Here is a 26,202-nt window from a genome sequence, read left to right on the forward strand (position 1 = left end):
TATTTGTGTGTTACTAATATGATACTTTGTGGTTCAAGTTAAAACGATTAATGCGGCGATGAATATACTTGAATTTATAAGTTAATCACCTGACAATAAGCTGACTAAGTAGATCTTTTACAATAATCAGTAATAGTGGAGTGTTGTTTGAACGACCTTCTTACAACGTTTCTCAAAGAACATGACGTTGTGGTAATGAAAGATATACAACGATTGGTATAGCCTGAAACCGTTGTGTTAAGGTATATAATCTATTGTTAATCATCTAATAATGAGTTGAGTAAGTAGATGTATTTCAATAGTCAGTAGTATTAGAGTGTTGTTTGACGATCAACATTCTTACTATATTTCTCAAAGAACTTAGTGTTGTTTCCGTGGAAGACACACAAAGCTGGTTGTAGTTTGAAAACATTGTAGTAACGGAGATTACATATTGATAATCACCTAAAAAACACTTGATTAATTAGATGATTTACAATGATCAGTAGTGCTAAACTATTGTTGCATCCAACCTTCTTACAATGTTTTTTAAAGAAATTGTTGGTGTCTTACCGAATCTCAGATAACGATTACGTACCGTTGTTTGATATAGGTCTCAAACAGCATCTCGATACTCAACATTATTTGAGGGTCTCAGACTACTGGCATAAATCATTGTTACATCCTATTTTCCTTGTAGTGTTATATTATATCGGTAATGTAGATTTTAGAGTCTAGCATTATAAATGAAAATAGTGTTTTACTATTAAGTCAGTGATTTGTTTCTATGGAGGCTATTAAACTACGAAGGTTGAAACATAAAATAGCATGATTAATAAAGTATAGTTCACTAGTAATATATTATCGAAAAAGTATTATTTAATGTGTGAATGTCTATGATTAAATTTGTTAATAAAATTCTATATAAATTAAAAAAATGATCATAATCATATTGTTGTGCACGAGTATAAAGTTAGTATATCGAAATTAGTTAATCACTCAAGTCTCAATGATTAATAAATTATTACTTATTATTATTATCAAAAAATTATATATTTGATTTTAACATTCTATGTAAATTAAAAAAAATAATTATAATCATATTGGCGTACATGAAGTAAGTATATTGAAATGTGCTTATTATTCGAATCTTGAATCATTTTATTTTATATAAATATGAAAAAATTGATAATAGAATTTTATGTAAATTACAAAAATAATTATAATCATATTGTCGTTTCAAGAGATTCATTATTTTTTTTATGTTTCCGTCATATTACACTATCAGCAATAGTGACTGATTCCCCCGTTCAATTCATGGGCATACTCTACAGACTACAACACATATAATATGATTATGAGTATAAGTGATTTCAGGATTATATATTCATAAATATTATTTAATGTTCACATTTTTTGCAAAAATTACCGGTTGATAGAAAAAGATCATTAGCTCTTATTATAAGATTGTGATTAAATTTACATACGTTTTGACATAAAAAATAATCTCCTTCAATTCTTTAATTTTAAATCTATTTTTTTATGATCAACTCTTGTAGATGACCAAAAGAGAACTGACTTGGTTTTATATCACCCCACCCGTGAATTTTTTACTCCCGTCGGGATAAACATAACTATTTGGTTATAATATAATACATATATAAATTATACGTTAGTTTTAATGACCAAAAATTGATCAACTATAAATTTGAATTAAACTTAGTATATCGAAACCTGTTAATTAGTCAAGTCTCGAATTATTTAATTTTATATAAGTACTAAAATAAATGGTAAATTTAATATAGGTTGAGACACCCAATATAAATAAATAGTCATCTAGTTCAATAGTTAATGTTATTAAAAAGTAAATAAGTGAACCTATAACTAAGTTGGTTGATGTTTGTAATTTAAACGTATATATATTGGGTTTAATTCCCAATGACAACAATAATTCTAAATAATTATCTGAATACGGGCGTAAAATTGTAATTTCGAAATAAAAGAAAATTATCATCTAGCTCAATAATTAATGTTATTAAAAAATAAAAAAGTGAGCATCTAGATAATGTTGTTAATAGTAATCTCGTTGTAACCCACATGTATAAAGTTGATATATCAACATGAGTTAATCACCCAAATCTTTAATCATTTATCTTATATTAATTTAAAAATAAGTATTAAGTTAAATATAGGCTGAGCACAACAAATTTTTTTACTAAAATATAATAATAATTCCGTTGTAGCCCACGGGTATAAAATTTGTTATCAAAATGAGCTAGCTACCTATCTCGAATTATTTTGTTTTATATGACTATTATATTTAATATTAAATTATATATAGGTCGAACACAACAAATAATATTAATAATCCCGCTATAAGTTACAGGTATAAAGTTATAAATATTAAGTTAAATATAGGCTGAGCACAACAAATTTTTTTACTAAATTATAATAATAATTCCGCTGTAGCCCATGGGTATAAAATTTGTATATCAAAATGAACTAGTTACCCATATCTCGAATTATTTTGTTTTATATGACTATTATATTTAATATTAAATTATATATAGGTCGAACACAACAAATAATATTAATAATCCCGCTATAACTTACAGGTATAAAGTTAAAGTTAGTATATCAACAAAAGTTAATCACATTAATCCAAAAGCATTGCATCTTTCAATACTAAATAAATATTAAATTAAATATAAAGTCAGTTACACATGATTATACTAAGTTGTTTTCTTTATTTTACTAAGTGAGTCTTTAGCTCAATTGGTTAAGGGCACTAATTTCATGGTAGAGGTTTTGGGTTCGAAACTTTTTGACAACATTATTTTTATATAACTTAAAAATAAATTGGGGTAAAATAGTAATTTCACATGAATAAAATGTTTTACGAAAACTTGATGTTGCAGTATTATATAGATAATAGATTATCTCGGTTGTCAATTTGTCATAGCCTTACTTGTAATATTTTATAAAAGGAAATTTTATTTTCAGAACAAAATTTGAAATTCCAGAGCAATAATCATTGAAAGGATTAAAATACCCCCATGTTAGCATAACAATAAATAAATTAAAAATCAAGATGGGACAATATTATCCTTTTGATACAAATTTGCTCTAAAAATTAAAAATTCGCTCTGAAAATAACACTACTCATCATAAAACACTTTGGTAATTAGATGAGTTCGGGCGTACAAGGCTTTCGATATTTAATTATTAAAAATCATAGAGTTAATATACGCTCGTATCTAGCTAGCTCGTATCTAGCTAGTTACTCCTTCTCTCCCATTAAATTCTGTACGTTACTTTTCGACACGCTTTTCAATACTCATTTAAAACATAATTCCACAATATTTTTTTTTAAAAAAAAATTCTGAATAAAAGTTTCATATTTAAACTTTTATTCAAAAAAAATTGAAAAACATTACGGAACCATATTTTATAGAGGTCTCGAAATACGTGCAAATAGTAAACGTATAGAAATTAACGGGACGGAGTGAGTAATGTCGTAAAGCCTCCATATCAGTTGTCTTGTCAATATTATTTTTTTTGAAAAAACCGCACTTGCATTATTTAAACTCCTTCAGAAGCAATATTACAAAGAATAAAATCAGAGAATAACGTAACCACTCCCGATAACCTGACATAGAATACGTAGCTCTGGCTAATAAATGCGCTACTATATTCGCAGATCGGGCACAAACACCACTAACACTTCATCAAAGTGGTTGAGTAAATCTCTACCATCATCGACAATTAAATGAAAATAAGAATTCCCTCATGTCCCATTTACTGCATCAACCAAATTCTTCGCATCGCATTCAAATATGCACTTCTTATTCCTCCAGTTTCTCGTCCAAGAAATGGCTTCCCGAAGGCCGATTGCCTCCACTTCTCTCGGCTGAAGATTTCTTGTCAACATTTTTGTTTCAAATAATAATTCATTTTAATTGTCTTATCGTTAGGGTACCTGTCACGAGACTCCCCGAAGACATGATGGACATGTCATTTATCAATTAAATATAATAAAATATAATAAATAATTATTATACTAATATACAGTGAACTTGAATATAAAATTAAAGTTAGTTGACAGTAACAACCAAATACCATCATAATACTCATTTAAATTAGTAACTTTTTAGATATTAAAATATATATAAATATTTTAAAATTTTATTTATTATTTCTGGATATTTTAATATTAAAATAATTATTAAAAAATAAAAAAAAAATAATAAAAAGGCATGCCGAATCATGAAAAGACATGTCTGACTAATTGAAGTCATGACATGCCCATTTAGGCATGCCCGTGTTGCAGTGACATGTCCGTGCTGCTGTGACATGCACCATACTTATCATAAGTCACATATATATTCAACTTGTTTGCCCCTTATAATATCAACAAATAGGTTCTTACGAGACATTTGTCAATTTTTTATGCTATCACGTAATCTGCTGATTTATCTGCAGTGATTGATCATATCATGATATGGCAATGGGATTGTTTAAAAACTTAAAAATGGGATTAGAACTAGATATGACCGAAAACATTCCTAAATAATGGGTGACATGTTACTGATTGTAAACTGAATTCAAACACTAATTATAAATGAGCAAACCTACTTATTCAAAAAAAAAATTAAAAAAACTTCTCACGATGAAACGTGTCATCTTTTAATTCGTAAGATTCATATTAATATACGAGAGACATATTTAATTTATAATTGAATATCTAATAAAATGTTAACGACTTATCATTTGGGAATAATTTTGAGAATCGTTTTTGGTACTATAGCATTTTTCATAAGAAATTGATCGAAATTTCGTGATCGATAATTTTGGAAAATTTACTTTCTAAAAAATGGAAATTAAAACAAATTTTAGAAGCTATATAGCGCAGTATAAAATAGGTTGAACACTCACCTTTATCTAATATTTTATTATTAAAAATTATTTCACACCTTTAAAAGTAAAAATACCAAAAAATAATTATTCTTATAATAATTTATAATATAATATAAATTAAGAGAACATATAAAATATTTATAGATAAATTAGTTTTTTCTCTGTGCATTTTATTATAACTATAATTTATACTTAGGGTTTGTTTGTGTGACAACTTATAAATTACTTATAACTTATAAGTTTTATTTAGGAGTGTTTGTCGACCCCACTTATAAGTTCAATTTATAACTTATAAGCTGATAAGTTGAATATTAGTAACGACATATTTTTTCTTAACTTATTTTGATTTTTCGATTTTTTATTAACTTTAATTTTAAAATATATGTTTATAAATATTATATTAATTCAAAACTCATGAATTAAGATAATTGTATATAAAAAATATTTGTTTTAGGTTCATTTAAATAAAAATAATTCTGAAAACACTTATATAACTTATAATTTTTAATTTTCTTATTATTTATAAATTATTTATACATTTTAAGTTATAAATTAGTTATTTTAAGATTTTTCAAACGGACACCGAACCACACGAGTATTGGGCATATTTACGCAGGATCTTCCCAAAGACCTGCTTTATAGTGAGATTGCTTGCACATATACACTTACATTATCTAAGAGATAGTGTTATAGATATTCAACTTTATTATTTTTATTTATGTATCAATTCAAGTTAGTTAGCCGAGGTAGACTTCTCAACTACTTATTAATTAACATTCTTCATTACTGTACAAATCTCACTTGAAACATAAGCAAGAAATCTCACTTGAAACATAAGCAAGATTTTAAAAATAACAGGATTAGTGTTGGGAACTAATTTAAAAAATAAATCAAAATAACAATAAAGTAAAAAAATAATATTATTCTTTGAAAAACGGAATATTATTATCAATTCAAACTTGGAACTTGTAAAGTTGTAATTTTGCAGGCCCAAATCTACTTTAGAAGCCCAAATTATAAAAGAAGCGAAAACAAAAAAAGATGGCCTATGCAGGTCTCGAACCTGCGACCTTCGCGTTATTAGCACGACGCTCTAACCAGCTGAGCTAATAGGCCTGTTGTTTTAATTTTTGGTTACACTTTATAATATAAAAACAATATTAATATTTGAGAAAATTCCTATGAAGACCACATTTTTATCGGAGACCTCGGATACCACCGATGTTCTGCAATCAAAACACTATGAAATATATTATTTTGTGAAGTATGTTTTATAAATATCACTAATTCATTAAAATTGTTGAAGATCGTTTAAGTTTAGTAAGTTTAATGTGTATATTCTGCAATTTGAACAAATGTTACGCAAACTAAACATGTTTCGTTGAATAATTTTTTTTGTGATTTTCTACATGTGGTAATGTATGATATTCAAGATTTTGAATAAAATAATAATATTTGTAGAACATTATTCGCAAAATGATACGTTTTGCAATAGTTTTTATGCAAAATTTTAGTTGCAGAACATAAGTGGTCTCCGTGGTCTCCATATAACTTGGCTCATTAATATTTATATGTAAAACACATATCTGGCCATTACTAAATTACTAGTTTACGGCCCGTGCGAAGCACAGATTTTGATTAATATTTATATATTTCATTTCTATTTTTTTATAACTTTATCAAAATTCTATATAAATAATTAAATACTAAATAATGATTATATAATTATAATTTCATTGTGCATAATTTCAAGTTAGTTTCAAATAGTACAAATAGTACAAATAGTATATGATTGATGAGATCTTATTCATAAATAATAATATAAATATTTGTTGTTGGTAAGATTTGAACCTGGTAACTTATATATATATTTTTGTAAAGAATAATATAAATATTTGTTGTTGACCGGATTCGAATCTGAAAACTCGTGGAGTGTATTTTTTTTTAGTATTTGAATCTGACGGTTTTGATTATTTAATGAAAAATATTCGACGGTCGTGATGGAAAAGATAACCAAAATGAGGGTTAACCAAATTACAAATTATACCCCATTTCTGTTATTATATTATAGTATAGATTACTAGCGTGGTGATAGTGTTTCATATTCCATGAAACAAATTATTCTGGTCATATTATGTGCCCGTTTGGGAAATTTTAAAATAAGTAACTTATGATTTAAAATGAATAAGTTAGTTTTAAGTGATAAGTAGAAGAACAGTTATAAGTTATATAAGTGTTTAGTTAATTTTACTTATAAGTCAGATTTTTTTTTATTAAAATGAACTAAAATAAACAATTTTTAAATTAAATTATCTTAATTCATAAATTTTAAATTAAATTAATATTTAAAAACATATTTTTTTAAACGTAAAGTTAATAAAAAGGAGAAAAATCAAAATAAGTTGAGAAAAACTACGTTGTTGTGAACATTTAGCTTATCAACTTATAAATTGTAAATTATAAGTTGAGTCGACAAACACTCATCGATTAAGTTGTTACGAACTTATAAATCATAAGTTATTACGAACTTATAAGTCATAAGTTGACTTATAAGTGACAAACAAACGGGCCGTATATCTTTTTAGAATTTACGTACATAGATGCTCGAGATTAAGGTACTTCCCACTGATTCTTGACGCAAGGTCTTATAATACATGTATAATTATTACATCTATCTAGAATATCACATGACTAATTTTTGCCCCAAAAAAATGATGCAACATTTAAGATTTAAAAGACAATTTGTGTGGTAAATTGTTTTGGTTTCGAATTATGGACAAAGAAAGGTAATACATTTATGTATTGGACCTAGGATTTATAAGATTTTGCATCAATGTCGCTAATAAATGGAAAAAAAATCCTGGAACGGTCACTTATTCACTACTTCCAAATTTAATCGGTATCAGTCACGTTATTTTAATAAAAATAGTTTACTAAATCGCGTTTCGCAACGGCATTCTAAAATAATATTTTATTTTATTTACATATCTTATATGATCTTGGTCATTCTGAATTTATAAATAATAAATATAATAAATCAAAAATATTAAAAACCGTTCTATCGTTAAACATATATTTTATCTTCAATATATAATAGAAAAACATGATGATAATATTCATAAGATTAAAAAATTCATTTAAAAGATTAAATTACCTCTATTTTTAATATTTATATAAAAGACGTGGTTTGTGGGAACTGAACTCGAGATATTTCATTCATCTATATAATCTCATACCACTACACCATATTGTCACATGTGTTTTTATCATACATATAATATATATAAGTGTGCTAAATGAATATTTTATTTAACTTTAAAGATAGATACTTGAATTTCGCAAAAAAAAAAATCCTTACTTGAATATTTGTACAATTAATTTTAAAGAATTAAATTTCATATATTAAGTTAAGCATAATACATAAATAGATTATTATCTTATTTATTAATCATTTTTTAGTTTAAAAATATATCTCATATATTTTTAACATATTTTTATTATAAAAGTAATTAAAATGTACATATATAAGTTTTAAATAAAATATTGAAAATAGAAATATTTATATATAAATAATCTATATTGATATTACATATTTAGATAAGTTCGAATTATAATGAGTCAATACATTTTAGTTTGTTTCGAATTTGAAATAAGAACTTCGCCCATTGTTCAAAAAATACTCAAAATTTGACTACATGACCCCGGCGAAAAACATCATCACATTCTATGTTTAGTAAACTTAAATTACAAGCTCGGCGAACATATTTTACCAATAATATGAATTTTTTTAATATCTTATGTTAATATAAATTAATGTGTTTGAGGTCTTTATATGATCAAGTCAATTGATTATTTGTATTAAAATTAGTAATTTCACCGTTAGCACATTGTTGTTTTTGGAACTTGTCCCGATTTTAAAAATATTTGAAATTTTATATGAGATCTCACGAGATTTGTTAAAATTACGATGATATATTGAATCGATTTATTTTTTTATTTTTCACTTTAAAAATTAGCTTTTTAAAAAGAATTCTTCTAGATAAGGAATATTCATTGATCAAGATAATATTGTACAAATATTTTGAATTATTTTAATATTTTGAATTATTCAAATAAAAGTTATATCTATACTATATTGTAAAATTTAATTTAATGCATTTTATACTATTTAAAGAAAAAAAATTATATTTTTCAATAAATTAAAGGAATTAACCAGTTCAACTGATATTTATAAAATTTTATCGAATTGAAAAATATTTAATTTTAGGAGAATTATATATAATGTTATCAAATTATTATATGAAGAAATATTAGAGTCGCAATGAAATAAACTTAAAAACTGTTTAAATAACTATATAATTACGATTTTTCCTTCGAATTCTTGAAAAAAAAACATGAATATCAATAATAAGTTTGTACAATTTATAATTTATTTATATGTTACAACCATAATTGATACTCGGTTGCGTAAAAAATATATATAGATTGTTTGTCAGTGATAATGTGAATAGCATATATAAATTGTTGCAATTTATTTATTACATAATTTTAATTTTTGAATAATTATAAATGCATGTTATTCAAGTAATCAATTGTCTCACTATATGTTAATAATGATTATACATGTACATAAATCAGATATTTAACATATAAGTAATTGAAATCATCGTAATTTACTAAGAAACGTAATATACAATAATTTACATGCTGACACACAAACATATGACTCAATCTTACTTTGTTAACAGTAGTGTAAATAAAAAACTAACATTTTTTCATATATATATATATATATGTTAAATTTCAAAAACTAACATTTTTCATTAAAATTAACTTTTGCATTAGGTGTAGTGTAAATTTTACATTATTTTATATTATAATTGCAAGTCATTCTCACTTCAATTATGCATTTTTTATCTTTTTATATTGAGTAAGTTAATTGTAAGTTAGTAGTGAACTCGGTAATAATATAGACCAGTACATATAGTTTATTTAAATAAAATTAAATTTTTTTTGTCAACTCTGTATTCAACATATATGTTAATTTGTAGTTTTTTCTTTGTAAACATACTAATGACATTATACAGATTAAGTGTAATTGTTTCGTTTTAAACGTACACTAACTACTATGTTTATATTCATTTATTAAATACAAATTATACAACATAAACAAGAATATATATATATATATATATTTATTTATTATTTAATGAGTTATATTAGAAACGTTGTTTAATTTGGTAATGTTTTGTATAAAAATAATACACATTGATAAACAATCAACTTGTATTTGATAGATATTGTACAACATTTACAAATAAAAAAATAACTATGAACATTACAATTGCATGATACATAAAAAAACTCTAGAAAATGACTTGTGACTCGTACGAGTTATTATGCTAGTTTTCTGTAATGAGTCGCTCTCTCATTATTCATAAATCTAATACCATTAAATTATATTATTTATTAATTAATAATGAATGGAACATTCTTTTCTATTTCGTCACCTAACCGCCCCAAACAACGAAATATTACACATAAACAATTCCTAAAATTCAATATACGAAAACTTAATACACAAAACAAACCATTCACACGGTACAATTACAAAAAGGTCACTTTCATTTTCCAACTTTTAGAATTAAGTCATGGTACCACTTAATTATTTTATACTCCATCCGTCTCAATTTATCTATTCAGTTTGACTTTTACATGTAGTTTAAGGTGCATTGACCGTATAGTTTCGTTGATTATTTTCCATTTTTTTGTGAATAAATATTTAAATCTTAAATTTTTATTCACAAAAAAAAAATTTAAAAATAATCAATGAAACTATGCGGTCATTCCACCTTAAACTACGATGTAAAAATCAAACTGAACACATAAATTGGGACAGAGGGAGTATACTAAATGCACATCCACGTTAATTACCCCACCACATATAAAATACATACATATAATTATAATTAACGCATAAATCACCACAGATTAATAATCATATTAAACGTTTTTTCCCTTAAATTTTATAACGTTCGATTAACTAATCATATATGATCAATATTATAAAACTAAATTTAATGATAATACAAATTATGTCTAAATAAAAACTCCTAAGATAATCACTTTATAAACTAAATTATTGACCATCACATAAGAATTTCACGCAACATATATTTATGCAAGCAAAGGGTCTATAAAGGGCTGTAAAATGATCAAGATGGAACCGGACACCCCGTGCTCTAGTATTATATCGTTTTACTTTTAATGTGTCCAGATTTGGATCCGAAATCATATTATTCGGATACAAACTAATCTCGGGTATTTGAGTACCGAACCCAAACCAAATATGAGCCGATATCATATTTTCATATTCTAACTGGGTAGTTTATTATCTACCGGATACGAGTCAAATATGATCCACTAACACTAAGTATCATTTTTATTACAACTATCCAGATGTTTATTGGTATAAAATTAATATAATACTATTAAAATAATAACCATAAAAGTCATATTTTATAGGAAATTAAAACTTATATAAGATATAAAGAAATATAAAATGAATATTTACTTACAAATATAAAGGGTTGAAAATATATTCTAAATATGGGGTCGAATCGAATATGAGCCATTGATCATATTTGAATATTCGGGTATGATCATTTTATGAAAAATAACATGAGACCTAATTTGTGCGAGTATATGAGTGCTCATATTCGGGATCATATTTTATCCGAGCTTAAGTTTTCCTCTAGATTTGGATCGTTTATAAAACAGACACGAGACATGTATCATATTTTCGAATCGAATATAACCCGAGATACCGGACCTAGGTCTATATCATTGAAGTATCATATTATGTATACACATGCATGAATAAGAGGTACAAGTCTTCGACATGCTCACGTAAATAAATTAATAAAATAAAAAATATTTGATAAAACAAACCTCTTGTGGTAAGCTGTACGACTTAGGCCTCGTTTGGTAGCATGTAACCCAGCTCAGTGACCGGGAGTTCCCGAGAATATAAGCAAGTTACGGCATTTGGTTCCTTATTGATAAAGTAACTCATACTTCTAAGATATCATGAGTTACTACAAAACAGGGGAACTCAGTTACGTAGCCCGAGCGTGGATTTTTGAAGTTACGGAGTGGTTATCTATTTTATTTGTATTTATCATTACTGTTCTATTTTGATTAATAATTTTAAGTTCTATTTTCAAAATATAAAATATAATATATATATATGCGTATAATATTATAATATTTTTTTATCGATATTCAAAATATATTGTAATTAGTTATTTGTGTTTAAAAGTTTATTATAAATACTTTTCCTCAATAATAATATTAAATATTATACTCTCAATATTTTATGTACCGTTTTTAAATTAGTTAATAATTAATATATTTAATTTAGGTTTATAATTAATATGATCTTTTGTCTCTAATATTTATAATTAATATTTTGTTATATTTATAATATTTTATATTTAATTTTAATATTCTTATTATATTAGTTTATAATAGATAATTTATAATAATTTTATATACTTTTATTTTTATTTTATTTTTAGCATCTACTAGATAGATTTAAAAATATCTATATCTATATATAAAATTAATATTGTTAAAAATATGAAAAAATATTTTGAAAAAATAATTATATAACCTGATATTGGAAGTTAGATAGTGATCAACCAAACACATACTTTTAGTAAACCTTGGATATCAACCTAGTTTAAGGAAATGTAATTTCCTGTGAAGCCTTAAAACCTGACAAACAAACGAGGCCTTAATGGAGTTTTAGATGAGTTATTATATAGGCACTGAAATATTAAATTAGGTAATTAAAAATTTAATAAGATGGAAAGTTTAGTTAAATGGAAAGTTTTTTTTAAATATGATAGAGAAGTTTAAGAGAATAATAAGATGATAATTTGAATTCAGAGGAAAGTTTAGAAGATTATAAGGTAACTAATAATTTTTTATTTAATAATTTAAAATTTTGAGAAAATTAGAAAAATAGTTTAAGACGGTATGAGGATTTTTTTAAAATTTTTTAAAATATCTCCGGTCAACTTTTTATTCAAACGTTTTTTTTAATTATAATGGAATTTTTTTTAAATCCGAATTAATAAAGTAAACTGTACTTTTTGAATGGCGGTTTTTTTTTTTTTTTTTGCAGAAGTATAAGTATATTTCCATTGATAAATATCAAGAGTACAACCCGGAGGATAGAGCTTCCTTTATTCATCAGAGTATATCATCTAACTTAACTGAAAAGCAGACAAGTGCTCTCAGAGACTTAGACAATATCGCTCTAATGTCCAATCATATAACCCACAAAAAGGCCTCATTAAAACCCCGCAAAAGTAAAACTCAATGAGAAAAAAACTCGGGAGGGAAAAAAGAGTACCCGCTGAAAAATATTATATACAAAACTAAGTAAACTAGTGTATGATTGTTGCCCGAATAATCTCGTATATATTCAAAATTATCTTGTAATCCGAGATTTTAGTAGATAATTGAGTTTTAAATCTGATAAGAGAATCTCCATTAAATCTCTTCCAACCATCTATTGTATTCTGAAATTTTTTCGGATCCGTAACCTCTGGATAAATGCTTGTGCTTTAAACGTTTGACAAGAGAAGTAGCCATTAAATTCAGTATCCTGAAAATAAAACAAGTGAACTAGAAAGAAATATATTAAAATCATATTTAATAAATTATTCAAAAAAGAAAGAAAATAAATAAAATTTAACCAACGAAAATCTTTAGTTAGACACAAATAAGCCAAAATAATTGGCACTCAATTTTTTCTAAAATGCAAAATATTTTGTCACCAAAAGACCACCCATGAAAGTTATAAATAAAACTTTCGATCAAGGCACTAATGTACTTATAAAACCTTCAACAATGCACTAATGAACCCATAAAGGTACAAATAAAACCTTCAATCAAGGCACCGATGATCCAATCATAAAAATAACATATTAATCTATATAAAAGGTAACATATTTATCTATATAAAAGGTAACCTAATAAAATTAAAATGTATATAAAAGGTGACATATTAATGACACATAATTAAGATCATCTATTGAAAATTGAACAAACCTAAAATTCTAATATGATTAGAGTACAAAATAATTCTATCAAAATTTGATTTTAGAACATACCACATACCTTTTTAAACTAACTCACCGGCTAAATAGTGCATACAAAAAGTACTAATCATACTACAAACTTTTCTCCATTTATTTAATTGTTCATTATTTTTACTCTATACTCTACTCGTTAGTCCTTCCACATTTCATTTTCCCTAACTTTAAATTCATTTTCACTACTACATATACAAGTAAAGTATATAATATATGTAGAAATTAACTTCCAAAAAAGAAAAAACTAAACTCCAAATAAATAATAAATAAATAAATAACAGAAAACTTATACTCCTGCTGTCCCTAAATATTTTTCTATTTGTGTCAGAAACGTTTGCCAATGCACGTTTTTGATTGTTAATATCTTTAATTTCGTATTAATATTAAATATAAAAATTTCAGTGTACTAAAGTACTCGTAAACACGAATATAACAAGATCAGTCATGACTATGTTTGATCTTTGATCTTATAAATTAACCATAAATTAGTAAATTAGTAGTCGATCGCTTAAAGTAAACAGTGAAAAAAGTTAAAATAAGAAAAGCATGAGTATTGCGGTACGGAGGGAGTATAAGAGTGCTGTGCAAGACCGCCGCTCATCGTCCCCCTCCCAGTCAAAACCCCTGCAACCCTAGAACTCAATTCAAGGTACATCTCTCTCTCCCTCCCTCTCTCTCTCGCTCTCTATCCTCTCTCTCTCTCTCGCTCCCTCTCCCTCTCCTCTCTCTCCCTCTCTCCCCCCCCTCTCTCCCCCCCTCTCTCTCCCTCCTCCTCTCTCTCTCTCCCCCCCTCTCTCTCCCCCTCTCTCTCTCCCCCCTCTCTATCTCACACACACAGATGTATAATTGCTTATATATACAAGCTTACCTACACAATCATTTTGTGCAGGTAGGGAGTGTGATTGCAATGTCCTCCGGCGCGACTGAGACTACCTTAACTTGTGCTCGTTGCGGAAAGCCTGCTAATCTTCAGTATGTATACATATCTATATATGTTTGCGTGTATTGATATGTGTTTTTATCGAAATTGCTTGAATTTTGTGAACTTGAATGTTTATGAATTGAACTTTAAATCGGTGTTTTCATCGAGGAATTGTTGGGATTTTCGGTATCAAATAAAGTCCAAACCTCTATTAAAGCAGCTTAATTATAATGGTTTAATTTTATTTAGGGAAATTAGGTAAAATATTACGGTTTGCAAACTTATTTGCATCTTCATTACTCATCATCTCCGGGAAAGTATTTGCAAAATAACAGTCTCAATTTATTGCAGCTGAAATTGAATATTGTGTTTTTTAAATAGTTGTGGTTGCATTTGGTTGATTTCGGTTGCAAATTTAATGGTGTGAGACTTTTTAGTTTTATAGGTGCATGGTAATCCAAATCATTAACAGACCTAGTAGATGTACGCTGACCTTAGTAGGAGTAGATAAGCTGTTGCGTGAAGATTTTTCCGTGGCATTTTGTTAGAATTTTGGAAGATGTTGAAAATTTTAAAACTTTATAGGTGTGTTACATGCGTACCTATCTTTTAATTATATTTTTCTTTCACAATTTTTCTTTACTTAGATATTTCCCCTCTATTTACAGGTGTCCTAAGTGTGTGGAATTAAAGCTTCCTTGTGATGGTGCTGCCTTCTGGTTTGTAGTTTCCTATCCCTTAGTCCTGCTTTTCGAAGCTATTTTCGTCTTAGAGTGACCGTGATAAATCAACTATCTGTTGCTGCCATATAATTAAAAGTGATTTGGGCTCTGTTATTATTCTCACCTTTTGTCTACCCGATTTATGCTAATAACCAACACTGTTTCCCTTGAAGTTGAACTGTTTCCCTTGATTCCTTGACAGCTCGCAAGACTGTTTTAAAGCATCTTGGAGTTCTCACAAGTCCATTCACTTGAAAGCAAAGGTTTCCGCACGTGAACCCGACACCGCAGGTCAACATAATTCAGTGGCACCGAACGACTGGCTATACTGTTTGAGGAAAGGACAGTCTCGAACACCTAAACTTCCCAGCTTTGACTGGACTGGGTATAACTTTTTCCCAGTAACTGCCTTTACTTTTTTGCATAGGTTTATGCTTTGTACATTTGGCAGTAGCACATTAATATATGAATGTCTTTACTTTGCGTCCCTAAACTTTGGCCCATTGCACTCTGGTATCAATAGTTTTATAAATCACATGGCATTCCACGAGTTCTAAAGCTGATACTGTAGGAATTTTAGACATTTAGACAGAGAGAGATCTGAGGTAGGAAAACTATATATATATATATATATATAGAGAGAGAGAGAGAGAGAGAGAGAGGGATTAGATAGTTACATATGTATAGAGGGAGCAAGACTTGGGAAGAACAGTTCCAGTTTTCCTTTCATGATTTGCATGAGAATTCGAAGGACTAAGTATCTATTTACAAAACTAACTAGCATAGGTTGACTTGGTTTTACTTTAGTAACTAATAATACTTTAGCTGATTACTAGTAGCTATCCTTAGAAAACATCATCACCAACCACAGATAGATCCTTAAGATATTAGGATGAATGGATGATGATTTTTGAACTTTTAATTTAAATGGTACTTGATCCGGGCAAGTGAAATTCTTTTTTCTCTTCATGTATGCAGGAGTATGAAGCCATATCCCATATCAAAGCCACGTCTAGTACCTGCTCACATCGACAAACCTGACTGGGCAGTTGATGTAAGTTGCATATAAATTACGATCACACATCAGTTTTAGTCCAGTAGTAGTTCTTGCTAGAAATTTTGATACTGTCAGTTATCAAGTATTAGATCTATTATAAAATCTATAATCCCCGATTCCAATTGAGCTTGGGTAATGCATAAAACCTTTTTTAGAAAACTTAGAGCATCCTGTCTTTGTTTCTTGCGTTCTCAATTTTTTTATTTATCTAATTTTTTTAAACTTGTATCTTTGTAGGGAACTCCAAAAGAAGAGCCTAGTAGTGACCTTCAGCGTGTCGTTGAGGTACTGTGATTTCAGATGATAATTCTTCTATTAGATAAGAAGGGAACTTTATTCTTTTTGAGGTCTAATTAGTGTTCTTTTCTTATTTCTAAATTTTTGAAGATTAAAACACCCGAACAAATTGAGAGGATGAGGGAAACTTGCCTAGTAAGTTCTCATCTTAATTATAATAATTTTAGTGTTGTTTTGTTGTAAATAATATTTCTGCTAATTGCCTAAAACCTCTGACTAATATTAGTATATCATTCAGAGTTCCCCTTAGTTTACATATGCTGTATTAGTAATTCTGTTATCTGCCTGATTGACTCACCGAGTCACTGAAGTGTATACCTGAGACTAAACTAAAATTCTGATGTAGGTTAATGACATAAAATTTCAAGACCTCTGTTTCTATTTATATTTACTATAATCCTCTTATCCAGAATATAAACTTAAAGTCTGAAACACAATAGGAATTGCATAGCATGTCGTAATTAAGACACTTGTGGTGGGCATTAAGATACTTTAGATAGTGTAATGTAGATATAAGCTGCGAAATTCTTCTCTGATATATATCTGCACATAATACTGTAGCTTGTAGTCTTTGACATCGCCACGCTTCAAGGGAAAGCAACTTATTCTATAAAACTAATAAAAATTGCATGTGTGCCAAATAACTTAGTAGAAGAGTGCAGTAACAGCAAATCAAATAGATAACATGTAGTTTCCCTTAAAGGTCAACAAGTCAGAAAGAGCAAGAAATAGAGAAAACCCTGACATGGCTTGTTTTAGCTGACTTTGTCTTTAAGTATATCGTTTATGTGAGGTATGTTTCCATCAGATTGCTAGAGAAGTTTTGGATGCAGCTGCTCGTGCTATTCGACCTGGTGTTACCACCGATGAAATTGATGCTGTAGTTCATGAAGCAACAATTGCTGCAGGTAAGCCGACTTTGTCAAAAATCTTTATATATTATTTTGGGCATTTTAGGCCATTGTTGTGGAATGAAAACTGAGGTGCGTTAGTAATTAATGTTAGGGTTTGTGAGCTTCGTGCTTTAATGGCTGTTCTCGTGTTCGAGATGGCTGTTCTCGCGTTCGAGACTGTCTGTCCTTGTAAGATGCCTACGTATCTCTGTATTGTAGAGAATCAAGCCAAAAACGTAGTTCTAGGTTGAGGGGTAGAGCCCTTTATATAGAGATGAGTCTAGGGTTAGACTTGTGTTAGGAGATTTAGTGGACAAGTCTCCAACTTAGATGGTAATTATGACTCCTGTAAGGGAAGGAATTCCAGATCTTCCTTGTAGGAATTCCAGATCTTCCTTGTAGGAGTGTGTGTTCGTTTTGGACTCATGTCCCTGCTCTTTTAGCTGTATCGGGCCTAGCCCACGAACAACTTATGTTCGTGGACCTTGTCCTTTGCTAGTGGACCTTGACTACTTGGGCCGTCTCGAGTCTGCTACGAGCCTAGACCAGCCTGGTCTGTATTGGGCTTAGGACAAAAAACCCAAGTGTAATTAATGTGATTAATGTGTCTTTAGGATGTATTTTATATCCATATCGGCCATGTTTTCTTTTTTCTACTTAATAATAGTTATATCTCTGACTTGATACATCCAAATGTACCTCTGCAGGAGGATATCCATCACCCTTAAATTATTACTTTTTCCCAAAGTCTTGCTGCACGTAGGTACTCTCTTCTTTGTACATATGGTGTGTGTGAGTGTGAGTGTGAGTGCTTGACTACTTGTCAATTTTCAAGCTTACATTCACACTAAATTAATAGGATATAAGAAAACAATTTACTGTCCATTAATTGCAGGTCAGTCAATGAAGTAATCTGCCATGGGATTCCTGATGCGAGGTATGTGTTATATCTAGCCATGGACACTGCTAGCTATCTTTTGAGTTTTCATATCCTAAACTTAAGTACCGATCTCTGTTTTAAGCAAGTTTCTTATGATTTGAGATTTGAAAACACGAAGACCTGATATACGAGAAGGACATCTGTTTTTTAGGAGGAATTTTGATGTGTTTTTAAATAGACTGTAATTTGTAAATACTAAATAGCGCAGCTAATCATAGCATTGTCCATGTCATCAACGTTGTAGGCAAGAAATTGAAAAGTAAAATTTGAGATCATGTCCTTGTGACAGTTCTGGAAATATACAGTGTCCTGGAGTATGGAAATATACAGTGTCCTGAAGTATGACTACATGAAAAAGGATGTAAAGTCTACGGTAGAACCTTGATAAACTAATGTTCGATGAATTATTAACCTCGATGAAATTATTCATTTTCTATGTCCCAACCATGGTTGTAACCATGGTTGTCATGTCGGTCGACTAGGAGACTAGTCGCTAGTCGACGACTAGTCGACCAAGCACTGAATGGTTGTCAACTCAACATGTCGACTAGGTGAATGTCAATATTTCGGTCGCCTGGTCGACTAAGCGGTCGACTAGTCGGTTTGACTAGAAGAACCAGCGACCGATTGGTGTAAAAATTCAAAAAAGTCCAAGCCAAATTAAATAGATGAAGGATTAGTGGATCTAAACGAGCGGTCACGACTTACCTTTTCCGGCCACTAATAAAGACAGTGTTTGCCAAAATGCATTAATTGATTAATTTAAATGATTTTTTTTGATTCAGTTAATAATGTTGTTATATATAAGAGTAAAAGGAGAAAGTGGTTTATATATATATGGGCAACACTACATGAAGTACTCTCTTATATAGAGAATCGTGGAGAATCGTGGAGAATCATTATTTAAAAAATAAAAAATATATAATATATTTTATTTTTCATCCTATGTAGTTATAAATTTTAATTATCAAGTTAAAAATTGAAGTTACACAATTTTTTATTTAAAAAATCATTGAAATTATTAAAAAAGTTTAAATTGGTTCTATAGCAGAATCACAGTAAAATCACACTTATTAAAAATTATTCCACTGTAGAATCAAACTTAAAATCAAGTAATTTGATCAAATTTTAATTCTTAAATTTTTTATTATATTTATTATTCTAGATTAGCATTAAATTTTATATTTTTTAAAATAAAATTTTACAATTTATGATGAGATTATATAATAAAAATAATGGTTTTCCACGGTTCTCCATATAAGATGGTTCTCCACGGAGTAAAGGCCTATATATATATATATAGAATTATAACTTTATACCTTGTCGGCTAGTCTTGACTAGTCATGACTTGACTTGTCGGACACCACGGTCGACTCGACTCGACTTACCGACGTAACAACCATGGTCCCAGCATAATGAAGTATATTTTTAAACCTTAATAAATTGGTTATTACTGTGCTTTGTAGCGTTTACAAGATTACAAACATCAAACAGCACGAACTATATTTTCACAGTTTATATTCATTGACATTTAGGTTGCAGTTTATACTCTGGGTTCTATATTCTGAGATGCAGATTTTCTGAATAGTTTATTTAAAAAGAAGTTATGAGTTCCTAAATCCTCTTTAGGTTCGTAATCTGAAAAGTGCAAAAACAAATAAGTTCTCAACAGGACCACAGGGCATGAATCTTTCCCTTCCATTGTCGGCATCAATCCCCAAGTAATTGTTTTACTGAAAGGAAAATAAATTAGAAAATTAGCTGTATGCGTTTTACATGCCTATTTCTGTAAATTCGTTTTCTCTCCAGCCTCTTATTTTTCAGGCATGCAAAAATTTGATCTCTATAATGTTTCAGGAAATTAGAGGATGGGGATATTGTAAATGTTGATGTAACTGTATACTTCAAAGGAGTTCATGGTGAGAAGACTTGTATCTATGTTGCTATAGCATATAGTCACATACATTAGACGTTAACTATAACAGTGGGTAATTCTCTATTGATCATTAGCTGATTTTCTGCTCCTTATGCAGGTGATCTCAATGAAACATTCTTTGTCGGAAATGTTGATGAGGCATCTCGACAGCTGGTTCAATGTACTTACGAGTGTTTGGAGAAAGCCATAGCGAGTGGTTGGTGTCCCTTCTTTTCTTTTTTGTTCCTTTGAATCCTTTTGGTACTATTGGTTTAATTTTTGAACAAGGGATGTTGTCAAGATTTTAAATCTCCCAAGTCTCATTCACAACTCTAGTACCCATAAAAAGTAGAACATTCTCTTACTGTTACAGCCTTCCTTGAAGGCTAAAGCTTAGTACATTTTCGAATTAAGTCCAAAGATTTAGAAATAGCTTATTCCTGATTTAGTAAATATATATTCTATCAAGTACTCTAGTATCATGCACATTAGATCCATGTCGTAATGGTATTCATGGAACTGATATGAGAATGTACTATCTATATATTGTATTCGTGGAACTGATATGAGAATGTACTATCTAAATACTACATAGCTGAAAAGTAGATGCTTTCAAAAAATTATTATGTACATTGAAATGTATTTTATTGTTACATCAAGTTGTAATTGTAATGTAGGTATAGGTTAAAAGAACTTTGGTTACCTCTCTGGTGAAAATTAGAAGGGGAAAAACCTGCAAATTTTACCTATAACAGTTAGTTAATATTTTTTTAAACTTTAAAAGGTCTTTTCAGACCTTGAACTTTTTTATGTACTTATATCTAGATCTGCTATTTTCCAGTTAAACCTGGAGTACGATTTCGAGAAATTGGAGAAATTATTAATCGCCATGCTCTAATGTCAGGGTTCTCTGTGGTAAAACATGAAGACCTTTTATCTTTCTCTCTTTATATCCATTTTATTGAACAGTTATATAATGTTATCTTTGTTTTTTTGTGACAATAGGTAAAGTCATATTGTGGTCATGGGATTGGAGAGTTGTTTCATTGTGCTCCAAATATTCCTCACTACGCAAGTATCCTTATAAAAAGCTTCCGTGATTGATATGCTTTCTAATAAGTGCATACAAATTGACATGATAGATGGCTTGCTAATAAGTGCATACAAATTGACATGATAAACCTTGTTAAGTTATTTTAATGGGTGATTCTGTAATGACCTTAACGGAAACAGGAAATAAAATGGTTGGTATAATGAAGCCTGGGCAGACCTTTACCATTGAACCTATGATAAATGCAGGTAAATATTGCTAATTTTGTTATATAAAGAAAACAAATATTTATTTTGTTGAATATTTCTTGTTATATAAGAATTGCTAAACATTCTGATTTCAGGTAATTGGCGTGATCGGATGTGGCCTGACGGCTGGACTGCTGTCACAGCAGATGGCAAACGTAGTGCTCAGTTTGAACACACACTTCTGGTAACTGTTCATTTTTACGTTACATTATATAGCAATGTGTTTTGAAAGTGTGCACTTGTAATTAATGCCTTCAACTTGTTATGCATCTCCTCATCTTATTGTGCACTTACATCAATCCCTTCGTCTTGCTATGTATCCTCTCATTTTCCCCACAGCTAGCCTATACACAACTAATAATCACCTTCAATGTATTAGTAGTCCCTCTGGCAATCCTTCGCTTTTATCCTTTCACTTTTGCGGTATTGTTCTAGTCTCTTTTATTAATTCTACTTACGGACATTTGACCAGAATTGCTGTTCCCATATTAAAATAAATCGGATTTTGATAATTATTTGACATCAGAAGCTTCCAAGTATATACAACTAAACCATCATTAAGTTTATGAAACATAGAAATCTCTTAAAAAAAATTAATCCGTAAGGTTGACTTGTGAAAATTCAAGCATTAATGGTTCTTCCTTTTGTTACGTTTTTCCTTTATATTGTACACATTTGAAAATTTATAACTTCAATATCTTCTTCACTGTTCTCATGGGTACTGTGTATCATAGGTGACAGAAACAGGAGTTGAAGTTCTAACAGCTCGTTTACCTACATCCCCCGACATGTTTCCCTGGTTGAAGTCCTAAATTCTGCACACTATTTTGCACTTGACAAGCAGGATCTCACCATAATGACCCAGCTGGTCTGATATTTTGCCGGATTGATTTTTTTACTTTTCTCTGTTGCAACAGATTGTGCTGTACTTGTATCTTATTAGACGATAGTTTGAAAAAGGTTAAGGAGGATCGAGACAATACTTTATGAACTGACTTGCAAGTTACAACACACAAACACATGAATTTAGCTTGATTTTGCCTAAGACATACCGAGATATTATTTTATCATTCAAGTTTTGGTTTGTGATTATTTCTCAAAAAAATAGTTTTGGCTTGTAGTTACTCCCTCAGTCCCACTGGATTGTTTACGTCATTTTTCGGCACGCTTTTCAATGCTCGTTTAAAGTATAATTTCATAATTTTTTGTTATTTTTTTCCGGAATAAAAGTTTTATGTCTAAACTTTTATTAAAAAAATTTTAAAAAAACTATATGAAACTATAATTTATAGAAATCTCGAAATGCGTGTAAAAAGTGAACGTAAACTATCTAACGGGACGGAGGGAGTATATTGCTAGATGTTGCTAGATGTAATGCATTAGTATTATAACATGCTCCTGTATCCTATTGTTTTGTATTAAATCTAAGACATTAAAATGTCACTGGATCACGAAAATCGCTCTATCACATGCGCACTTTCGCTGTCTTCAAGCATGACAAAAGTTGAATGTCAAAGCTCAGTTTGTTTGCTGCCAGAAGTTGACGTTAAATGAGGCCTGCAAAAAGTGCGGTCGAAGAATAATAGCTGGACTTCAAGGCACGACCGGCACTAGTGCATTTAAGCTATACATGTGACGTTTAATTAGTTACTGGTGCAAGTATTAACTTGAACTACTATCAAAGTCAAGCATATTAGCATAAAGACCCCTTTTGTAATTGTAACCGAACTGAATAAATCGCTTAAAATCGATAAAAAAATAAAGCGCATCTTAAAAGATTGCACCGAATTTCGCTATTAACACACGTATATTAGCATGAAGACTCTTTTGTAGCAGAAATCGAACTGAAATCGATAAAATCAATGGAAAACGCATCTTAAGCTATCACGCTGAATTTCCATGACGTTGGTTATAAAATTTTGTAGTGTGCAAATAGTGATCGATGTTGTGAGATCAAACATTAAATGTTGCATTTCTAATAATGTAGCCTTAATGACCTTTTAAACCTGGACCAATATACTTATTTGCCTATGTGGTTTCAAAATGTTCCTTTTCGCCCTTGATTGAAAACGTAAATTTTTAACCTTGGATCGGGAAAAAAATCGAAGGCCCGAGGGAAAAAATCGGTGTAAATAGGGAGATCCAAGATTTAAAAGATACGTTTTCAGTATTTCAAGACTAAAATGAACACTTTGAAATCACATAGATAAATAACTATATTGGTGTAAACCTTGAGCTTCAAAAGATTATTAAGCCAATAATGTATTACTGCAAGAAGATACAAGTATCAAGAAAGTATCAAGAATCTGTGATAAAACCTAAGCATTAATGATGCAATAAATAATACTCCATATATTAACAAGCTTAATTTCCAAATATCCATATATTTATGTAAAGTATATTAACATATATAAAGAAGATAAAGAACAAACATAATTAGGATCCAAGCCAGACGTATTACAAGCAACTCATTACATGAATCAAGGCTTCTTGGCACGGAACGAGGCTCGTTGCCTAGCCGTGTAGCCATTGAACAAAGCTAATGCATTGCTTGTGACTTGTGCTACGTTCAACACCTTAGCTTTAATGGTAGCCTTAACCCTACTGTTAATACTGTAAGTCGAAAAACCATCAATGCAAGCAGTAGCATCAGTTAGGGCAGCACTAACCCAACTCTGAACATTACTTTCGTGCCACAAAAATTGCTTCTCTCCGTCCACGCTCATCTGTCGAAACTCCTTAACCGACTGAGCAATCTGTGTTACTCCGTCATTGATTTGATTTAGACAGTCCTGGACTGCAGCATAATCTGGAGCTCTTCTTTGAAGCTGCTTAGACACTCCGATAACATAAGTCCTCGTGTATCGAGCCCTCGTTAGGCTTACAGACAATGCAACTTGAGCCAGTTGCTGTTGAGTTTGAATTCTTGAGTTAACAAAAGGTAAAAGACCTTGAATACATAGCCTAGTGTATAGAGTTGCTTCGCATTGTTTTTCGACGAAAGCCCTTGATCGAGAACATCTTCTGCAAGCTGGCTCCACCATACCAGAGAGGCAAAAAATGGTTAACAGGATAACCAAAAAAGTGAGGCTGATTAGTGCCATGAGTAGTGTGTGTGACTGAGTTTTCAAGCTCAAAAAATGGTTTTGCTGTTGGTTTAAGAGAGTTTAAGGTGGTTGATGTAAGATGATTTGTGGAGATAGTTGATGTGATGATTATGGAACAATGTTGTGTAGGGTTTATATAGAGATCTTTGCACATGATTCAATTCTTTGACACTTGAATTTGAATTATTTTATATGGTTTTGATCATATTCAGATTTAACACACGTGCAATTGGTTCCCGGAAGCTACCAAATAAGATGGGATCTTATAAATAATTGTATTTAACCTAAACTTGTGTTTAAGTGAAATGAATTTACACGTAAATGAAATGAAATGAGTTCAAATTCTATATTACTATTATTAATTTTTAGTAAAGTAATTAAAGGTATGTTTAGATATATTTTTACAAAAAATATATATAAGAAAAATTTAGTGGCTTGCCACGTCCATGACAAATAGACACGGTGTGTCAGATTTTTGCGGTCGACGGTAAATTAAAATTACGATCGATTGTCAAAGTCCGTCGATATTAATCCCTTTTCATGGCGGTCAATGTCTTGATATTCGACGTAGGTCATGTTTTTTTGTAGTATTTTTTTTTAATTTGATATATATATATATATAAATGTTCATTTTAAAATTACGATCTATTGTCAAAGTTGGTCGATATTAATCCCTTTTTCATGACGGTCAACGTCTTGATAGTCGATGTAGGCCATGTTTTTTTTTGTAGTATTTTATATTTTAATTTGATATATATATATATATGTTAATTTTACCTTATTTTATATTCTTTATTTATTTTGTCATTTCAAGAAACGTTAATCAAAAGTAATAGATAAAAATATCTTATAACAATTAATCAGATAATCGATAATTAATAACTACTCACTCTGTTAACTCTGCCTGCATTTTGTATTCTAAAAAGAATGATCTGATTACAGGTGGCTAGAGGGAATAAACAAGCTAGCTAGCTAGTTAAACCATTG

General features: G+C 29.4%; 2 protein-coding genes and 1 non-coding gene across 3 annotated transcripts; 1 reads left to right on the forward strand and 2 right to left on the reverse strand.

The window, feature by feature from the left end:
- Positions 1 to 5,938: 5,938 nt before the first annotated feature.
- On the reverse strand, positions 5,939 to 6,012 carry TRNAI-AAU (transfer RNA isoleucine (anticodon AAU)). Its single transcript has one exon. It is a non-coding gene; the product is annotated as a tRNA-Ile (tRNA).
- An 8,575-nt stretch (positions 6,013 to 14,587) lies between these two features.
- LOC141701701 (methionine aminopeptidase 1A) lies at positions 14,588 to 23,178 on the forward strand. Its single transcript, XM_074505335.1, has 17 exons — positions 14,588 to 14,712; positions 14,953 to 15,035; positions 15,654 to 15,704; positions 15,910 to 16,092; positions 16,686 to 16,761; positions 17,002 to 17,049; positions 17,152 to 17,196; positions 17,870 to 17,969; positions 18,662 to 18,713; positions 18,850 to 18,891; positions 20,752 to 20,813; positions 20,928 to 21,026; positions 21,651 to 21,724; positions 21,815 to 21,884; positions 22,043 to 22,108; positions 22,204 to 22,292; positions 22,843 to 23,178. The coding sequence occupies exons 2-17, from the start codon at positions 14,971 to 14,973 to the stop codon at positions 22,918 to 22,920; spliced, it is 1,200 nt and encodes a 399-aa protein (XP_074361436.1). The 5' UTR covers positions 14,588 to 14,712; positions 14,953 to 14,970; the 3' UTR covers positions 22,921 to 23,178.
- Positions 23,179 to 24,588: 1,410 nt separating this feature from the next.
- Positions 24,589 to 25,152, reverse strand: LOC141701714 (pectinesterase inhibitor 9-like). The gene has a single exon (XM_074505345.1). The coding sequence runs from the start codon at positions 25,150 to 25,152 to the stop codon at positions 24,589 to 24,591; it is 564 nt and encodes a 187-aa protein (XP_074361446.1).
- Between the last annotated feature and the right edge of the window lie 1,050 nt (positions 25,153 to 26,202).

The sequence above is a fragment of the Apium graveolens genome, unplaced genomic scaffold (genome assembly GCF_009905375.1).
Source record: "Apium graveolens cultivar Ventura unplaced genomic scaffold, ASM990537v1 ctg4305, whole genome shotgun sequence".
In the NCBI taxonomy this organism is placed as follows: Eukaryota; Viridiplantae; Streptophyta; class Magnoliopsida; order Apiales; family Apiaceae; genus Apium; species Apium graveolens.

Coding starts and splice junctions, on each gene's coding strand:
- LOC141701701 (XM_074505335.1), top strand. CDS start 14,971: ATGTCCTCCGGCGCGACTGAGACTACCTTAACTTGTGCTCGTTGCGGA. Junction 17,197..17,869: donor GGATGAGGGAAACTTGCCTA/GTAAGTTCTCAT, acceptor TGTTTCCATCAG/ATTGCTAGAGAAGTTTTGGA. Junction 18,892..20,751: donor CATGGGATTCCTGATGCGAG/GTATGTGTTATA, acceptor ATAATGTTTCAG/GAAATTAGAGGATGGGGATA.
- LOC141701714 (XM_074505345.1), bottom strand. CDS start 25,152: ATGGTGGAGCCAGCTTGCAGAAGATGTTCTCGATCAAGGGCTTTCGTC.